Source organism: Mustelus asterias, chromosome 1 (genome assembly GCF_964213995.1).
Source record: "Mustelus asterias chromosome 1, sMusAst1.hap1.1, whole genome shotgun sequence".
NCBI classification, from domain to species: domain Eukaryota; kingdom Metazoa; phylum Chordata; class Chondrichthyes; order Carcharhiniformes; family Triakidae; genus Mustelus; species Mustelus asterias.
This window is the reverse complement of record NC_135801.1, coordinates 37,789,475-37,808,540: the sequence shown is the minus strand read 5'-3', so window position 1 is coordinate 37,808,540 and position 19,066 is coordinate 37,789,475. Positions and strand designations below refer to the sequence as shown.

Here is a 19,066-nt window from a genome sequence, read left to right as displayed (position 1 = left end):
CAATAATAAGAAAGCAGATTATTATTTGAATGGGTGTAAATTGAGAGAGGTGGAAACTCAGCAAAACCTTGGTGTCCTCATGTATCAATCACTGAAAGTAAGCGTGCAGGTACAGCAGGCAGTAAAGAAGGCAAATGGTATATTGGCCTTCATAGCGAGAGGATTTGAGTGTAGGGATAGGGATGTTTTACTGCAATTGTGTAGGCGTTGCTAAGGCCACATCTGGAATATTGTGTGCAGTTTTGGTGTCCTTATCTGAGGAAGAATCATCTTGCTATAGAGGAAGTGCAGCAAAGGTTTACTAGACTGATTCCTGGGATGGCAGGTCTGTCATATTAGGAGAGACTGAGTCGGTTAGCATTATACTCGCTGGAGTTTAGAAGAGTGAGAAGTGATCTCATAGAAATGTATAAAATTCTAACAGGATTAGACAGGGTCGATTCAGAAAGAATGTTTCAAAAAGCGGGAAAGTCCAGATCAAGGGTTCAGAGTTTGAGGATAAGGGGTAAACCTTTTAGGACTGAGGTGAGGAGAAATTTGTTCACCCAGAGGGTGGTGAATGTGTGCAATTCACTACCACAGAAAGTAGTTGAGGTCAAAATGTTGTGATTTCAAGAAGAAATTAGATATAGCTCTTGGGGCTAAAGGGACCAAGGGATATGGAGGTGAAGGTGGGATCAAGATATTGAATTTGATGATCAGCCATGATCAAAATGAATGACAGAACAGGCTCCAAGGGCTGAATGGTCTACTTCTGCTTCTATTTTCAATGTTTCTGTTTCTTAATAGCTTGATAAAATATTGCCACTACAGAATTAATGTTATTTTGTTTGCATAGACCTCATGATACAGGAACTAACATGTGCCAGTGATAATTTTCCAACAAATCTCTTTCCCGTTTTTCTTCTTCTTAACTTATAAGTGTAACCCACCATTTCTTTGTCCCTAATGCACTTCTCTAGCTTCTTAAAGGCATCTATGGTGTTCATCTCAACAACACCATGTGGTAGCAAGTTTCACATTCAAATTAATCTCTTGGTAAATAAGTTTCTCCCAAATTACTTATTATATATTTTTTGTGGCTGTCTTACTTATGGGAGCCCAGGTTTGGAACGTCCCAGCAGCAGAAAAAGCCTCTCTGCATCTATCCTATCAAATCCCCTCATAATTTTAAAGACTGCTATTAGGGTATTGCTCAACCACCTTTTTTGTAGAGCAAAGACCCCATGTTGTTCAGTCTTTCCTGATGGTGCTGCTATTACATTTGTAAATCTTTTTTGCATCTTTTACTGTAAGAGTGTGCAGATCAGATCAGTACCATTTTTGCAACTGGCTCACAGCTCACAGCCTTAATGCCTTTATATGGCCCAAAAATAGTTATTAAAGGTTGATGATCAGTCAATAATGTAAAATGGCGACCATATAAGTAATGATGAAACAGTTGTACGCCAAAAATTATATACTCAAATGTTTCTTTTTCTAGCCGAACATAGTTAGATTTAACATGAATAAGAGTACACAAAGAAAAAGCTATTGGTCATTCTTCTCCCGAAAGCAGAAAACATGAAATGACTGCCCTAATCTATAAGGTGAAGCATCGCATGCAAGCAGTAATGGTAGTTTCAGATGAACCAGTATTTCAGATTTCTATAAAGCATCTTTGTCATCCTTGTGTGCTTTCTCACATTCTGTTGCCCAGTCCCATGACTGTTTGACATACAATAAATTATGCAATGGCTTCAATAATGTAGCTAAGTTAGGAACAAATTTGCCATAATTATTTACTAATCCTAGAAGGGACCTCACTTGCATCACGTTCGCTGGATGTGGTGTTTCTTAAATAGTGTCCATTTTTTCGGTGCTCTATGTAGGCCTTTCCGATCAATAACATGACCCAAATAGTGAACTGATGTCTGGAAAAAGTAATGTTTTTGTTTGATAGGTAGACCATGTGCTTGAAGCTGTTTTGATGTTGTACCAAATTATTCAAGTGTTTCTGTTCACTGGACCCTATAATTAGAATATCATCTAGGTAACATTCATTGTACATCAGAGAGATAATTTAAAATCTGATGCATCGATTTTTGGAATAGGGCTGTTGTGGATATTATTTTTGGTAATCTTTTATAATGAAAGATACTTTTATGAATAATGATAAGCAATGGTTGACATTCAGCAGCTACATTCATTTGTAAATATACTTGTGAAAATCAATCTTGCTGAATTTCTGCCCACCTGATAAACCAGCAAACAAATCTTCAGTTAAAGGAAGCGGATATTGATCAGCACACTAGACCGGGTTTATGTTTACTTTAAAATCACCAGAAATACGAATTGAACCATCTGGTTTCATAACAGTTACAATAGGGGTAGTCCAGTCACTCGTTGTCACTGCTCTAACGCAGCAGTGCTAAAAAGTCATACTAATTCTTCTTCAACCTTGGAATGAATTGCTTTGAGACTTCTTGGTTGACTATTAGGCTTTCTCTTGAGTTTTACTTGAACTTCCTTCATTCAGCCAAATGTCTATTCAAATACACACTTGTAATTATCCAAAAGGTGCTGTAGAACAGTTTTGACATTTACCTGTCATCTGACAGCACTCCAGTTAAGCTTTATCTTCTCCAACAATGATCTCCCAAATAGATCTGGAAAATTACCACAGACCACATGGAGAGGCAACTCACTGTTTGTCCACTCAACTCTACATTGACCATGATGTAACATGTTAACAGCATGACCTCTTCCATGTATGTCCTTAAAATCACATCAGCTGGTTTTTAGAGGAAGATACTTCAGCTTTTGTTGATTTGTAGTCCCAGGAATTAAAGATACAGCAGCACCAGTATCAACCTCCATCCTAACAGGTTGTCCATTTAACTATGGAATCACCCAGAGTGTATGTGATTCACCTTGAATGGATAAGACATTCAGTTGGAGTTCTTCATCATATTTCTGGCCATTGTCTTCTTCAAATTCATAATTCTTTTCTTCCACCTTGTAAATTCTTCTTTTTGTAGAATGCAACTTGTTCTTCTTCTTGAAGGTACCCAGATTCTTCTTCTGAATATTTTTCTCAGGGGAAGATGGTGTAGTCCAACAAGCTTATGCAATGTGACTCATTGTGCCACAATTCTTGCATTGACTATTCTTGCTCCAGTGTTCACTTGCTGAATGATCCATTTTAGCACATCTTGTGACATAAGAACATAAGAAATAGGAGCAGGAGTAGGCCATCTGGCCCTTCGAGCCTGCCCCGCCATTCAACAAGATCATGGCTGATCTGAAGCGAATCAGTTCCACTTACCCACCTACTCCCCATAACCCCTAATTCCCTTATCGATCAGAAAACTATCTACCCGTGATTTAAACATATTCAACGAGGAAGCCTCCACCACTTCAATGGGCAGAGAATTCCAGAGATTCACTACCCTCTGAGAGAAGAAGTTCCCCCTCAACTCTGTTCTGAACCGGCCCTCCCTTATTTTGAGGCTGTGCCCTCTAGTTCTGGTTTCCCTTCTAAGTGGAAAGAATCTCTCCACCTCAACCCTATCCAGTCCCTTCATTATCTTATATGTCTCTATAAGATCACCCCTCATCCTTCTAAACTCCAACGAGTACAGACCCAATCTGTTTAATCTCTCCTCATAAGCTACAACCCTCATCTCCGGTATCAACCTGGTGAACCTTCTCTGCACTCCCTCCAAGGCCAATATATCCTTTCGCAAATAAGGCGACCAAAACTGCACACAGTACTCCAGTTGCGGCCTCACCCAGTGCCTTGTACAGTTGCAGTAAGACCTCCCTGCTTTTATATTCTATCCCCCTCGCGATAAAGGCCAACATTCCATTCGCCTTCTTGATCACCTGCTGCACCTGCAGACTGAGTTTTTGCGATTCGTGCACAAGGACCCCCAGGTCCCTCTGCACAGTCGCACGATGTGATTTTTCTCCATTTAAATAATATTCCAATTTACTATTATTTCTTCCAAAGTGGATAACCTCACATTTGCTAACGTTATATTCCATCTGCCAGATCCTCGCCCACTCGCTCAGCCTATCCAAATCTCTCTGCAGACTTTCTGCATCCTCCACGCAATTCGCTTTCCCACTCACCTTCGTGTCATCAGCAAACTTGAATACCCTACGTTCAGTCCCCTCCTCCAGATCATCTATGTAAATGGTAAACAATTGAGGCCCCAGCACCGGTCCCTGCGGCACGCCACTGGTCACCAACTGCCAACCAGAAAAGCACCCATTTATCCCAACTCTCTGCTTCCTGTTAGATAGCCAATCCCCAATCCACGCCAACACCTTACCCCTAACTCCGTGTACCCCAATCTTCTGCAGCAACCTTTTGTGAGGCACCTTATCGAACGCCTTCTGGAAATCTAAAAACACCACATCCACCGGTTCCCCTCTGTCAACCACACTAGTGACATCTTCATAAAAGTCCAGTAGATTCGTCAAACACGACTTTCCCTTCATGAATCCATGCTGCGTCTGCTTGATCAAACCATTCTTATTCAGGTGCTCTGTTATTTCCTCTTTAATAATGGACTCTAGCATCTTCCCAACTACGGACGTTAAGCTAACCGGCCTGTAGTTACCCGCCTTTTGTCTACTTCCTTTTTTAAACAGCGGCGTAACAGTAGCTGTTTTCCAGTCAGCCGGCACTACCCCAGAGTCCAGCGAATTTTGATAAATTACTACTAACGCATCTGCTATTACCTCAGCCATTTCTTTCAGTACCCTGGGATGCATTCCATCCGGGCCCGGGGACTTGTCTCCCTTCAGTCCTATTAGTCTACCAAGCACCACCACCTTAGTAACAGTAATTGTATTAAGGACCTCCCCTCCCACCAACTCTCGATCTCTAATATTCGGCAAACTATTTGTGTCTTCCAGCGTGAAGACCGACACAAAGAACTTATTTAAAGTCTCAGCCATTTCCTCGTTTTCCACTATTAAATCCCCCCTCTCATCTTCCAAGGGTCCAACATTCACTCTAGCCACTCTATTCCTTTTTATATACTTGTAAAAACTTTTACTATCATTTTTTATATTTTGAGCGTTTAGTTTCATAATCTATCTTTCCTTTCTTAATCGCTTTCTTAGTCGTTCTTTGTTTTTCTTTAAAGCTTTCCCAATCCACTAATTCTCCACTATTTTTGGCCACTCTGTACGCATCTGATTTTATTTTAATACTCTCCTTTATTTCCTTCGTTATCCACGTCCGGTTATCCTTTTTCTTACAGTCCTTCTTTATCACCGGAATATATTTTTGCTGAGTACTTTAAAAAAATCTCCTTAAAAATCCTCCACTGTTCCTCAGCTGTCCTACCTACCAGTCTGCTCGCCCAGTCTACATTAGCCAATTCCACCCTCATCCTATCGTACTCCCCTCTGTTCAAGCAGAGGACACTGGTTTGGGACCCTACTTTCTCACCCTCCATCTGTATCAGAAATTCCACCATATTATGATCACTCATCCCAAGAGGATCCTTCACAAGAAGATCCTTAATCCTACCTGTCTCATTGCACAGAACCAGATCCAAGATAGCTCGCTCTCTCGTAGGTTCTGTAACATACTGTTCAATGAAACAATCCCGACAGCATTCCAAGAACTCTTCCTCAAGCCCTCCACGTCCAATTTGAGTCGACCAATCAATATGTAGGTTAAAATCCCCCATGATTATTGCCGTTCCACTTTTGCACGCATCCATTATTTGCTTGTTTATAGCCCTCCCCACCTCTAAGTTATTATTTGGGGGCCTATAGACCACGCCTACCAGTGTCTTTCTCCCCCTACTATTCCTTATCTCCACCCACAACGATTCCACGTTTTGCTCCTTAGAGCCTATGTCGTCTCTCACTACCGTCCTGATATTATCCTTTATTAACAAAGCTACCCCACCTCCTTTTTCTACCTGTCTATCCTTCCTAAATGCCTGATAACCCTGTATATTCAGTTCCCAGTCCCGGTCACCCTGCAACCACGTTTCTGTGATGGACACTAGATCATATTCATTTGTATGGATTTGTGCCATCAACTCATTTACTTTGTTTCGAATGCTTCGTGCATTCAGGCAAAGTGTCTTTATGCCAGCCTTTATCTGGACCCAGTTTGTTGAAGTGCTACTAACATCTCCCAAGCCCTCTCCTCCTTTAGCTAGTTGTTTATTCACTATACTCCTGGCATTAGAGTAGACACATCTCAATCCTATGGTCTGACCTCTCCCCTTCTCTGTTCCCAGTCCACCTGCCCTCTTGCACTGCCTATAACCCATCTCTGTTTGCGAGCTACCTTCCTCACTCTCAGTCACGTCACTTTGATCCCCTCCCCCCAACCTATCTAGTTTAAACTCTCCCCAGTAGCCTTAGCCAACCTTCCTGCCAGGATATTGGTCCCCCTGGGATTCAAGTGCCACCCGTTTTTAGTATACAGGTCACACCTGCCCCTAAAGAGGTCCCAATGGTCCAGGAACCTGAATCCCTGCCCCCTGCACCATTCCCTCAGCCACACATTCATCCTCCACCTCACTCCATTCCTTTCCTCACCTTCCCGTGGCACAGGCAGCAATCCCGAGATTACTACCTTTGCTTTCCTCCTTCTCAGCTGTCTCCCTAATTCCCTATACTCTTTTTTCATGTTCCCTTCCCCCTTCTTACCCACATCAGCGGTACCAATATGTACCGCTACCTCCGGCTCCTCTCCCTCCCACCTCAGGATTTCTGGGACACGCCCAGCGACATCCTGGATCCCAGCCCCAGGGAGGCAGACCACCATGCGAGACTCCCGCCTGCCTCCGCAAAATCGCCTGTCCGTCCCCCTGACTGTCGAGTCCCCGATTAATACCGCCTTCCTCCTACTTTCCTTAGCCCTCTGAGTTACAGGGCCGGACTCCACCCCGGAGACACGGCCACTGCTGCTTCCCCCAGATGGGCTGTCCCCCCCAACAGTACTCAGACAGGAGTACTTGTTATGGAGGGGCACTTCCACCGGGGTGCTCTCAATCACCCGTGTTTTACCCTTCCTGGCTGTCACCCACTTGGCCTCCTCCCGTGGCCCTGGTGTGACCACCTGATGATAGCTCTTGTCTATCACCTCCTCATTCTCCCTCATATGCTTGTTTCCTTTTTGACTTATGGGGAGTTCCCAACTTGTGGACCTTCATTCCTGCACCAAATTCTGAAGCATCCTGAGCTTCCAGTTACATCAACATTGTGATTTATACTGTCACTTTTGAAGTCAAAGCATGTTCACTCAGCATCCTTCTTTGGATAGCCTTATTTTGGAGACCACAAACTAGATGATCTTGAAGAGTATCTTCTAATGACTCACCAAACTCTCAATGTTATGCCAGCCTTTATAAGGCTGCCACAAACTGAACGATGCTTTTGCCTTGCACTTGATACCTTCAGTGGAACCTGAACCGTTCTGTGATGATCAGTGGCTTTGGAGAATAATGTTCTTCAAGAATCTTTAGCAAGTCATCGTACGTTTTGGTTCTTGACTGGATGAACCAAGCTCTTGAGCAATTTGAAGGTTTTGCTTCCTATTGTACTGAACACAGCTGGTACCAGCAACTCATTTGCAATCATATTTGCTTGTACAAAGTACTGATAATGATCTGCATTGGATCACCATGATTTTTCTTCATTGAGAGGGCCCATAGATCCTAATTGACCTGCCATTTCTCTTGTAGGCGCTAGGAATTAAAGACTTTTCTGGGTTTTTTTGCTGTCTTCCTGGTACTTCCCTTTTTATCCTGGGGACCATTGACTTGATGTTTTCTTGTTTCCAAATGACCTTGGCCATACAGCAAAGCATCCCTTCTTATCAAATATGCCCGATACTGCCTGGAATCTCACCTGTCTCTGATTGGAAAAAACCCTCTTTTAAAACCTCAAGGAGAGCTTTCTTCTAACTTCCTGTACTGGCATCTTTAACACTATTGTTGCTTCCCCTCAGTCTTCTAATATTCAAAGTGTGAGGACACGCAATGTGTTTTTTTTAAACTTAAGATTTTGTTTAATCGAGAACATATCCTGACTTGTCACCAGTTTTTTTTTGTAATGTTCTAACTATGTTAGGTGTTGTGAGTTTTAAAGAAAATTAAAATATGTGGTTTGTAAACGCAGATTCAGAGGAACACACAACAGGTTTATTCTAGGAGCTCCTGCCTGTAGAGTACAAACTGAAATTAAAACAGCAGCCTGTCCAACACCTTAATGACATCACCATTTCATCATGTGACTAGCTCTTAAAGCAATCATGCACCTACTTGAATATATAACAGTAATTTTCAGACATGTAAGAGCTATAAGACACCGTCAACCTCTATAGACTTTATATTACTATTGCACACACTTCTGTGAGGAAATCCTCACTTGTTTTCTCTTTTATTTTGCAGGCTTCCTTCACCTAGTTTTTTCCCTCTCTTGTTCAGATTTCCGGACAATTCAGACCATGGCAAATACAAATCTATTTCACTGACACAAACCAGAACAACACATGCTCACTGCTTGACATATTTTGGCAGCCTTGCTTTTTCAATGCTGAACATCTGTTAAGAGGTTAAAAAAAATTTTACTTGAAAAACGTTGTAGCCATCTACTGAACTGATGCGTGATTAATTCACACGGGAGGCTAGAACGTACCCGGGAATAAAGGCTTTTATTCACTACAAATAGGAGCACACTACTCAACAATATTATCCCAGACTAAAGACTACTAGGAAGTAGCAGTGACCTTTATACTCCTGTAAGAAGGCGGAGTCCTGGGCGGAGCCGAACGGAGTGTACCACATAAACAGTAATAACAGGTGGAACACCCAAACCCTAACCCCAACAGTAACAAGAATAACATATATACAAGTACCCATAGTGGTAACCATCTATGGTTCACCACATGAACAAAGTTTTTAAACAGAGCACCTGTGTCCCTATACAGTTGATTCTGTTGTTCATGTTCTGTATTAACTGTTTCCTCCTTTCCAGATAGAGGCCCAAAGTTGGAGGGTCAGCGAAGGTGGGTTAGGAAGCTGGAGAAAATGGTGCTGAGGGTCACGTGACCTGACCTAAGATGAGTGGGAAAGTTCCAAAGAAATCTCACTATGGCGCTGGAACAAGTCACTGATCTTTACGTCCCTCCCCCCTGAAAGGAAAGAACGCCTTGTTTGTCTAGTCGATATCCTCCCTTTTTTCAAAACTTGTCTTGCATTTAATTTCGTATCTGAATTAACCACTGATAAATTTTTAGGGTTAGATGGGAGAGGAGGGCACTGAGACTAATTGGATACATCATTCAAAGAGCTGGTACAATTGGCCAAACAGCCTCTGCAGTACAGCATCAGGATTCAGATGGTATATTGTTCTTTTTATCTGTTTGCTATTACAAGACATGGATATATATGGTTTTAATGATTATTATTTGTGCAGGTATTGTACCCGAAGAAACAGATGAAAATGCTGAAGAGAGTCCAGACAGTGAAAGTACAAAATTACAAGACCTACCGCCATGTTGGGGACTGGATATTGTTTGTGGGAAAGGAACAGATTTCAATTATGGACCATGGGCAGATCGACAAAGGTAATTAAAAAATGCATTATAACATCATGCTCTGCTGAGCTCTCGAACAGTCAATGAGAAATATTTTTGACCACTCTTTACCCTGACGTCAAACTTCCCCTTACTAATTGACGTGATTTTTGAGTCACACATGTCAAATTAAGCTTTTCTTTGTTACAGGTTGGGTTTGTCTTGAGAGTACTATAATCTTGGAAATGTTGCTTCAAGTGGTGTGATCTACAAAATCCAGAATGGAACAGCAGAGTTTTGTTTTTGTGTATTTTCTCAGCCCTCATTTTTCTCAGTTCTGAAGAAGAGTTGTATTGGACTCAAAACATCAACTCTTTTCTCTCTCCACATATACAGCCAGTCCTGATGAGTTTTACTCCACATTTTCCTCCTTGGTTAAAAAGGTTCAGCCAATGTATGGGTGTTAATGATGCTGCTTGGTTAACCTTCCAAGAAATGTGTTTGAGCAAAATTGCAAAAAAAGGCAAGAACCAAGAGATTGTTGACCTGGAATGGTGAAGATGGGAACATTCGGGTGCTTATGTGATGCTGACTTGGGGCAGAATAGGAAGGGTGAACTGAAATGTTGGTAGGAGTGATATTTGAATAGTATGGATATCCTTTTAGGAATGTAGCCAGTATGCAAATGAGTTATATGTATGAACTCGAGGATATACTCAATGCTTCTATAGTAGGAACAATTTTTTAAAAGAAGGCCAAAATTTTAGCTGTCATGCAACCGATTATGCTGTTGGTATGTGTGAGCTAAAGCATTATTTCATTTTTGTTCCGAAACTTAGGAATTCAACTTTTGAGGCCTTTATTGTATGAATCAGAGCTAATAGTGCACTGTTAAAACTCAATTTTTCACTTGTGTAGTGTGCTCTTTTTAAGAAATTGCCCATGTTTACTTGGGGAGGAGTTTCTTTTTAAGAGATGTTAAGGTAACCAACATTAAGAAAGTCTTCTGTTGTCACAAATCATTTTCTTAAATGTAATTTCCCTTTAAATTAATGCAGCACATTGTTCACTTCAACCGTGAGATATCCCACTGGTATATCAACTTTTACAAACTAAAATGTTGAAGTTTAACAATGTGAATTGATCAGCAGAATTATCTTATTGCAAAGTGTATTAAGTGTTGGTTATCAGTTTGTAGCATGATGCATTTATTCCTAATTAAATAGCTCATAATCTAAACTGATGCTTCAGTCCATTACTGAAGGAATATCTCTGTCAGAGATACTGTCTCCTGGATGAGATGTTAATTCAAGATGCCATGTTAGGTGCACGCAAAAGATCCACATTAATTCTCAAAGGAAATCAAGGCATTTTCATAGTCTTCTGGCTAATATTTATCCCTCAACCAACACCATCTGTCTGTCTTAGGGTACCCTGAGAACATGCTAAGTGTCGCTCAATTGCAAGTTTGTTCATCTTTCCCGCTTATTATAATATCACCCTGTGTAACAACTAAGAGCAGTTTTGCACTGTTGGTTTGTTGGCTACATGTGCATCTTTTGGTTAGTTACAACAGTTTTGTGCACAGATATTTTGGTTTTGATATCAAAATGGAATAAAATGTGTTGTGAAACAGACAGGAAAACTATTAATGTTGAAAATCCAGCTTTATTTGATTAATTGATGCTGTTTAGTTGAGGACAATAATTCAAGCTTCATGATGAGGCACCATTGTTTATTTAACTTTTATTTAGAACTCGTGGAACAACACCATTGGCAGAAAATGTAAACGTGTTTATAAATCTTACAATAATTTTAAACCCACTATGTATTAATTCATGAGACTGACATCCTGACATGTTTACAAAGTGTTATGCTAATGTTTCATAACATTAGGTTCAGATTCTCTGAGCTAATAAATTACATTGTTGGCTGGCCCACAAGATGACACATGAGGTAGCTGCTGCTACAACATATTCTGTGCTTTTTTGCATATTGCTCTGCTTTCTTTGGTTGTGACACAGCGACAGAGATTGATGCTTAACTCCAAGTGCTGATTAATTCAGGCTTAGCAAATGTGCCAGAATAATCGTACACCTAAAATTCATTTAAAAATGTCACACAGTTAAATTGCAAGGTTCTTCCATTGATGTGCCTTTTAAGGATGTCCTTTGCAGAATAAATAAGAGAAAACAGCCCAATTCAAACTCTTCAGCATTTAGCAGGTATATCTTTGTATGAATTTTAGTAAAGTACAACAGTAGGTGTGTGAACTGTTCATGTTATTCCTCTTGAACTGTGAAAATGCCCAGCAGTATCATAAATATAGATTTTGTCCTTTCAAGCTTGGATTATAACTGGAGAGTATCTTAAGCTAATTTGAAACAATGGTGGTGATTGTAATGGGGGCAATTTTAGATGTTGAATTAAGAATATCATCCCAGAGTTTAAGTGCGATTGATTTGGACCTTGATGAAAATTTTGTAATATGATGGCAAAGAAGAAAATTTGGATTAAAAATTACATGAATTTAATATAGCCATTTTATTGAAAGGGCTACAATCCATGGTGGAAGTGGGGAAATGTAAATTTTACACAGTTTTATTTAATAAAGACAGGGGTATATGGTGTTTTTCTTTTTCACTTTTGGAATCGTGCAAGGGAGGTCTGTGGAGCTGGAGAGTGCAGAAAACGTAATGGCCGAGGATTAGTTGGTTAATGATATCAAATGCATTAGGACAAGAAGAATAACCAGGATTTAATGAAGCACTGTCACAATTGCAGAAGTTATAAATTTGTGACTTTGACGAGGGAAGTTTTGATATTGTGAACAGGTTGGAAGCTCGACTTGAGTTTGTGAAAGTCGTCAGGGAACATTAGGGATTGAACTAGCACACGTTCCAGGATAAAGACTGATGTGTTGAGGGTGATTTCATTGAAGAAGATATGGGCCCATAACTTCCAGACTGAGGCGCACACAGGATACTGCACAACCCCATACACCACCAGATACTGCCATCTCCCTTCCCGCACCCTACCCATTAAAACTCTAAGTTGAAATACTTCACATTGCTAAATTTCCACATTTGTAAATGGAATAACTTCAATTAAAGAAATGGTATCTTTCTACTTATAGTGCATTCCACTCACAGTTGATCCTGCTCGGCACACAATGCATGATCCTCCTGGTCGCTGTGGAACTTTCCTCTTGCTAAATGTTCAGTTAACAGCCTCTGTTGCTCACTGGCTCATATCTTGCTAATCCTCAGACCTTCGCCCACTCTGGCTCCCTAGCTCATCCTCTCGTTCACAACCCTTGAGGCCTCTCACCCTTCTAACCTATCCTCTGTAATCCTTCCTCTCACCTAACCTCTGGCTCATTGCTTTCTTCTCCTGAATCCGCACTATGCATGCAGGCTCTGGAGATGAGCGACGAGAGGCAGTAGGAACTGCTTCAACTTACAGGAGCTAAGTTCCCTTCAGGTAGGTTTGGGATCAGCTTCACCGCTTTTTGATCAGAAATCTCTCTTCCCAACGCTGCTGAAGTTTTATAGCACTGGGAGTGATTTCCACATCAATAATGCAAGCGGAGGAGGAGTTAATGATGCCACTACCTTGCTGGTTTTATCGCAGTGGCTATGAAAGATGTCTTGGCCCAGTGTCCTGACCATATTCTGTCATTGTTGGCTCAGGGATCTGTTACCAGCAGTAAATGAGAATACAGGCCCCACTGACTGCCCCGCTTGAACATTAGTTTTATTAAACTGGAACTTAAGATTCACTGGGGTGTTGTTTATGAATGGACACTTTGGAACTCGGAACTTTTATCGTTATGCAGTGAATGTTAAAGGTCTATCTGATATAGGCTTTTAAAATTGTGAAGGGTTTTGATTGAAGTAGTGATGAATTGTCTTAAGTGGTTGGTAAGACAGTAATTAGAGAACACAAACTTAATACAACAAAAATAATTAATTGAGTAAATGCAAGATTGAAGACCAGAACTGTTGACAACATTTGAAATGTGGCCCAACCAAGGTTATGTACAAGTTTAACATAATTTAGCTACTATTTAATTCTCTCCTGTAAATAAGTTACAAAACAAGCTTGTTTTGTGACAGGTAATATCTTTCTTTCTTTTAACCAATCTTATTCCTTTTTTCCCTTTTTTGATATTTATCTTCTTCTTGAAATACTGCTCCCCATTTGCATAATGCTGGCATGTTATCATAGGCCATCTATCTGTTTCGTAATAAAATTGCCTCACTATCTTTTTAAAAAAAAAGTGAAGAGGAAAGTTTCTCGTGGGTGTCAACAAGGGAGGTGAAGTCAGTTGCCATCTCTGTTGTTGCAATGTGGAGCACTATTGCAAGGTGGTCATCACTAATTGTGTATCTGTTCTTTGATTTGTTGAATTTCATAATGTCTTTGCAGACGTTAAGTTAGAACACCTACAGTGCAGAAGGAGGCCATTCGGCCCATTGAATCTGCACCGACTCTCTGAAAGAACATCGTACCCAGGCCCGCCCCTGCCCTATCCCCCTGACCCTATGCATTTGCCACCACTAATCCACCTAACCTACACGTCTTTGGACACTGAGGGGCTGTTTAGCATGGCTAATCCACATAATCTGCACATCTTTGGACTGTGAAAGGAAGCCGGAGCACCTGGAGGAAACTCACGCCATCAAAGAGAAGGTGCAATCTCCACATAGTCACCCAAGGCCAGAATCGAACCCTAATCCCTGGCACTCTGGCAGCAGTGCTGACCACTATGTCACCATGCTGCCTAAGTTGACCCAAACAGTACAAGCATCTTTTGGGACACTTATTTCCTGATTCCAATAATTCTTTTCTAAATAGCCATGTTATTCATTGACTACATTCAAGCCAATTCTATTGTAGACTCAAAATTTGCGTTAATGCTTCATATGAAAATCATCAATTGAACTGTCTTATGAGGTCGTGCATTTTGGTACGAATCACAGCAAAATGGACTATTACTTCAATGTAAAAAATTGCAGCTGTGCAGAGGGACCTGGGTGTCCTTGTGCATGAATCGCAAAATGTTGGTTTGCAGGTGCAGCTGGTAATTAAGAAGGCAAATGGAATTTTGTCCTTCATTGCTAGAGGGGTGGAGTTTAAAAACAGGGAGGCTACGGTGCAGTTGTATAAGGTGCTGCTGAGGCAGTACTATGTACAGTTTTGGTCTCCTTACTTGAGAAAGGATATACTGGCACTGGAGGGAGTGCAGAGGAGATTCACTAGGTTCATTCCGGAGTTGAGTGTCGGCTTATGAGGAGAGACTGAGTAGACTGGGACTATACTCATTGGAATTTAGAAGAATGAGGGGGGATCTTATAGAAGCAGGGAAGTTGTTTCCACTGGCGGGTGAAACTAGAACTAGGGGGCACAGCCTCAAAATAAGGGGAAGCAGATTTAGGACTGAGTTGAGGGGGAACTTCTTCACACAAAGGGTTGTGAATCTGTGGAATTCCCTGCCCAGTGAAGCAGTTGAGGCTACCTTGTTGAATGTTTTTATGGCAAAGACAGATAGATTTTTGAACAGTAAAGGAATTAAGGGTTATGGTGAGCGGGCAGGTAAGTGGAGCTGAGTCCACAAAAAGATCAGCCATGATCTTATTGAATGGCGGAGCAGGCTCGAAGGGCCAGATCGCGTACTCCTGCTCCCAGTTCTTATGTTCTTATGTCTTTTACATCACAGCTTTCATCAAGTGCCAAAGCGAAAAATTGTTTGCTATTCTATTGTTGGTCCAGTTTATCTCAGATTTCTTCTGCACGTCTCGCCACAGTTCGCCTTGATAGTGAAACGTTTTCAAACTGTGTTTTCTTGTCAGGGTGCAATATTGCAACAGAGTCGACCAAACTCTATAATTTTACTTTTCACTAGCATTGGTGAGATATCACCAGTCTTGCTAAATTTTGAAAATGGATAGTGTAAGAAATGGTCAGAAGAAGTATCACTGAGGACATTCTAGATGTGGAATTATCTTACTGTGTACTTGTACATAAATCTAAGTTTTTCATATTCATTACTAAGGAAATAAATCTACCATAACAATTTATTCCATGCAAAATCATTTAAACTTTGGAGGTACATAATCGCCCATTTAACTGTAGTCCTTAGATTATAAAGGGGGGAGAGAGAAACCGATCGATGCTGAGATGGGGTGGGGACGGTATCTTCCCTGAACATTATTTTTCTTCATTCATTATTGCTGATTTTGCCTCGCATTTGCAAATGCATGAAATATAATCTGAATCCTGGGTATATACTTCCTGAGCCCTAGAAATCTGAGGCAAAAATGTAGTATTCTCACAATCTACATATGCGCAGATGTTGGTGCAGAGTAGTTTGCAGAGAAAACAAGAGCATTGTCCTTGTGCACTCTGTTTTTGCATGAACAGTTTACAAGCTCCATTACACTTACCGTGTTAGAGGAAGTGTCATCCAGTCTATGACGAGTACAACATTTTCCAGTTTCCACCCATGATACTTTGGAGATTAAATTTCTGGCATGTTCTGAAGATATTGCTTGTGTATTGCAGACTGGTAATTGGTACGCTGTATATGCTTGTACAATGAATCTTTGCATAACCTTCAGTTGTGAACATGTAACATCTGGCCTGGTTCACATCTTTACATTCAGTCTGCTGTTAGAGTTCAGAAGTGTATGCCTCTGGTCCTTCACAAAGAGATTGTGAAACAGCAAATGATGTCCCTAACATCTCAAGTGTTGCATGGTGCTCTTTGCTGGCAATCAGGATTTTTACTGATGGGCACCTTGCCCATCTCATAGAGAACAATTGCTGAATCACATCCTGAAAAATACCAAAGTCCAGTGAGAGCAGCATACACACTTCTACCAGAATGATCATAGATGCAATGAACATCAGTTATACACCTGTTTATCCTCCTGTGCAAATAGACTTGGTATCAATGACCTTGCAGAATGCCAAGCATAATATGAAGCCACCAATGTCAGCACTGCTTATGACGACATGCTCACTGGAACTGGCTGCAAATGTGCTGTGAAGCACTACCTGTTTGTCAGCCTCCTGGCTGGGAAACAGTGCTGGGATTGGTACCATCTCCAGGTCTGTTTGGTTGTCATTCTGATGAAGGACATGACACTCACTCCCATGTCCAACAAAGAGTATCATAGCATCAGTGATCTCTCTTCCAGACTTGCAACATCTTCCATAGAAAAACTGGACAATACTTTCCTTGTTGTCACTGCCAAACAGGCATTTTGTTACTGTTTTGGGATTTTCGGTGAGGAGAAAAAGTTTTGATGATTTGCATTCCTCCAGCTGACCTCCATTCCCTTTCATCACTCTTGATGTTGTTGGTCTTTTATCTGTCCAGAACAAAGTGGATCTCTCCATTTGTCCGTCTTCATTTGTTTCTCAAGAACTCTCAGTATTCAGTCAACAAAAAAATTTGATTGTGGTTTCATGACTTTAATCAATGTCATAGCATCCCACATCCATGTTGTCTCATTATGTTTAGCACTTTGCAAAGACACTGTACCACTTGGGATCACATGAATGGAAGGGGTTGATTGACCCCCTCAGAAAGTGTAAGAGCTTTGCTTTATTTGACTTGATGAGGGGTCCATCACGATCAGCTAGAGACAAGGGTAATGTTCCCAATGTATAAGCCGCATTTCATTAATGTATACTTTTCTGACTGCTCCAACAACTAATATTTTCAGAGCTGCTTTCAGAGCAATCTTTTTATCGTTTACTGTGGTTGTATACATTTTACTTGTGTTCTTGAAAGTCTTTAGTTTCATCTTCTTGACAAGATCATGAAATTTGACATTTTGGGTGTACTTGTTTCTACAAAAGTCATGAATGTTTCCTCTCTTCCTCAGCCTGTATAAGATCCTTGATTACAGGTGCTGGCGCAATTTGGCCTGATGTGATGTGATACAACAGATTTGTCTTCAATGAAGGATCAAAACGATTAACCATATTTTAAATGGTGTCCATGACATTCCTCCTCTTTTTCATCATGCTCTTTGTCTTGTCCAAGTCAATGTAAGATCTTGTTGATGGTCTGTGATTAGCCATCCCTTGACACTTTTTGTTTAAAGCAGCTCTCTCATGCTCTGTCAAAGTCTATTTTTGTACAATTCCCTTATTGAAAGTAAATCCTGTCAAACCTCCCTTTGTCTTGGAATCATGGTTGGCCATCTTTTTGATAACTTCTTCACATGCTGTCTGTGAGAAACCATACTCTTATCATGTCTGAGCCACAGATTGTCTTGCTTGTGACTCTACATTGATTTCAGGATGACTTTCCTTAAAGCTGCACATCACAAGCAATGATGTGGAGATGCCGGCGTTGGACTGGGGTAAACACAGTAAGGAGTCTGACAACACCAGGTTAAAGTCCAACAGGTTTATTTGATAGCAAACGCCACTAGCTTTCGGAGCACTGCTCCTTCGTCAGGTGAGTGGGAGATCTACTCATAAACAGCAAACAGGGCATATAAAGTGTCTTTATATGCCCTGTTTGCTGTTTATGAGCAGATCTCCCACTCACCTGACGAAGGAGCAGCGCTCCGAAAGCTAGTGGTGTTTGCTACCAAATAAACCTGTTGGACTTTAACCTGGTGTTGTTAGACTCCATACTGTCATCACAAGCAAGTCATCCTAATATCAATACCATTCTTAAAAGGTTGTTGTAGCAACTAATAAATGACTGGAATCTTGAGAGTTGATGCTTTCGTCAAAGTCATAGTTGGGGAAGGACATCTGAAATTCAACTGCTGAGTAGTAAGTCGGGTCTTGCTCATCATCAGGGAGAGTTTCGATGTAAGCCTGCCCTGCCATTGTTATCTCTCTCGAGTTTTATACCCAATCTTGTAACTTCTAACCATCCTGCTGTAACGATAGCGCTTACAACACCATGGCAGAACCTACTGCAATCAGTTGGATTCAATGACGATGTCCTGAAGACCAGCATTTGCACATTATTTTTTCTGCTGCTGTAAATGCCACTGTAGTGTGAAACTACCCATGAATAGAGTAAGTCTCTTCATGAAGCAGGTCTTCCTCCAACTAATCCCCTTGGCTTTCATATAAATTGCCTGATCCATTGTTTTCATGCGATTTCTGCAGATTTTATAATAATGTGTTTAATTGGCACCTCATCCACCACTGTAAACATTCACTCCCTCCACCTGCATAGCGGTAGCAATATGTATGATCAACAAGATGCAATGCAGCAGCTCGTCAAGATACTCCGGAATGAGGGCAGCAGATGCATGGGAACACCACCATCTGCCAGTTACATTCCAAGTCTCTTGCCATCCTGATTTGGAATTATATTACCAGTTCTTCCATAGCTGGGTCGAAATCTTAAGACGTTAGCTCTTAACAACACCATGGCTGTACTTGCACCACACGGACTGCAATTGTTCAAGAAGGTGGCTCAGCACCAGCTTCTCGAGGGCAGTTATGAATGGGCAACAAATTCTGACCTTAATTGCA

General features: G+C 41.1%; 1 protein-coding gene across 8 annotated transcripts in view; it reads left to right on the top strand.

Moving 5' to 3' along the window:
* kiaa1109 (KIAA1109 ortholog) overlaps positions 1 to 19,066 on the top strand; it is a 449,716-nt gene that overhangs the window by 97,067 nt on the left and 333,583 nt on the right. For all 8 annotated transcript variants that reach the window (XR_013497649.1, XR_013497648.1, XM_078211413.1 and 5 more), the window contains exon 11: positions 9,445 to 9,595. Coding sequence is in view for 6 of the 8 variants with exons in the window: in XM_078211413.1 (XP_078067539.1) it covers positions 9,445 to 9,595 (151 nt within the window). In the remaining 2 variants the exon portion in view is untranslated. The remainder of the gene's footprint in view (positions 1 to 9,444; positions 9,596 to 19,066) is intronic.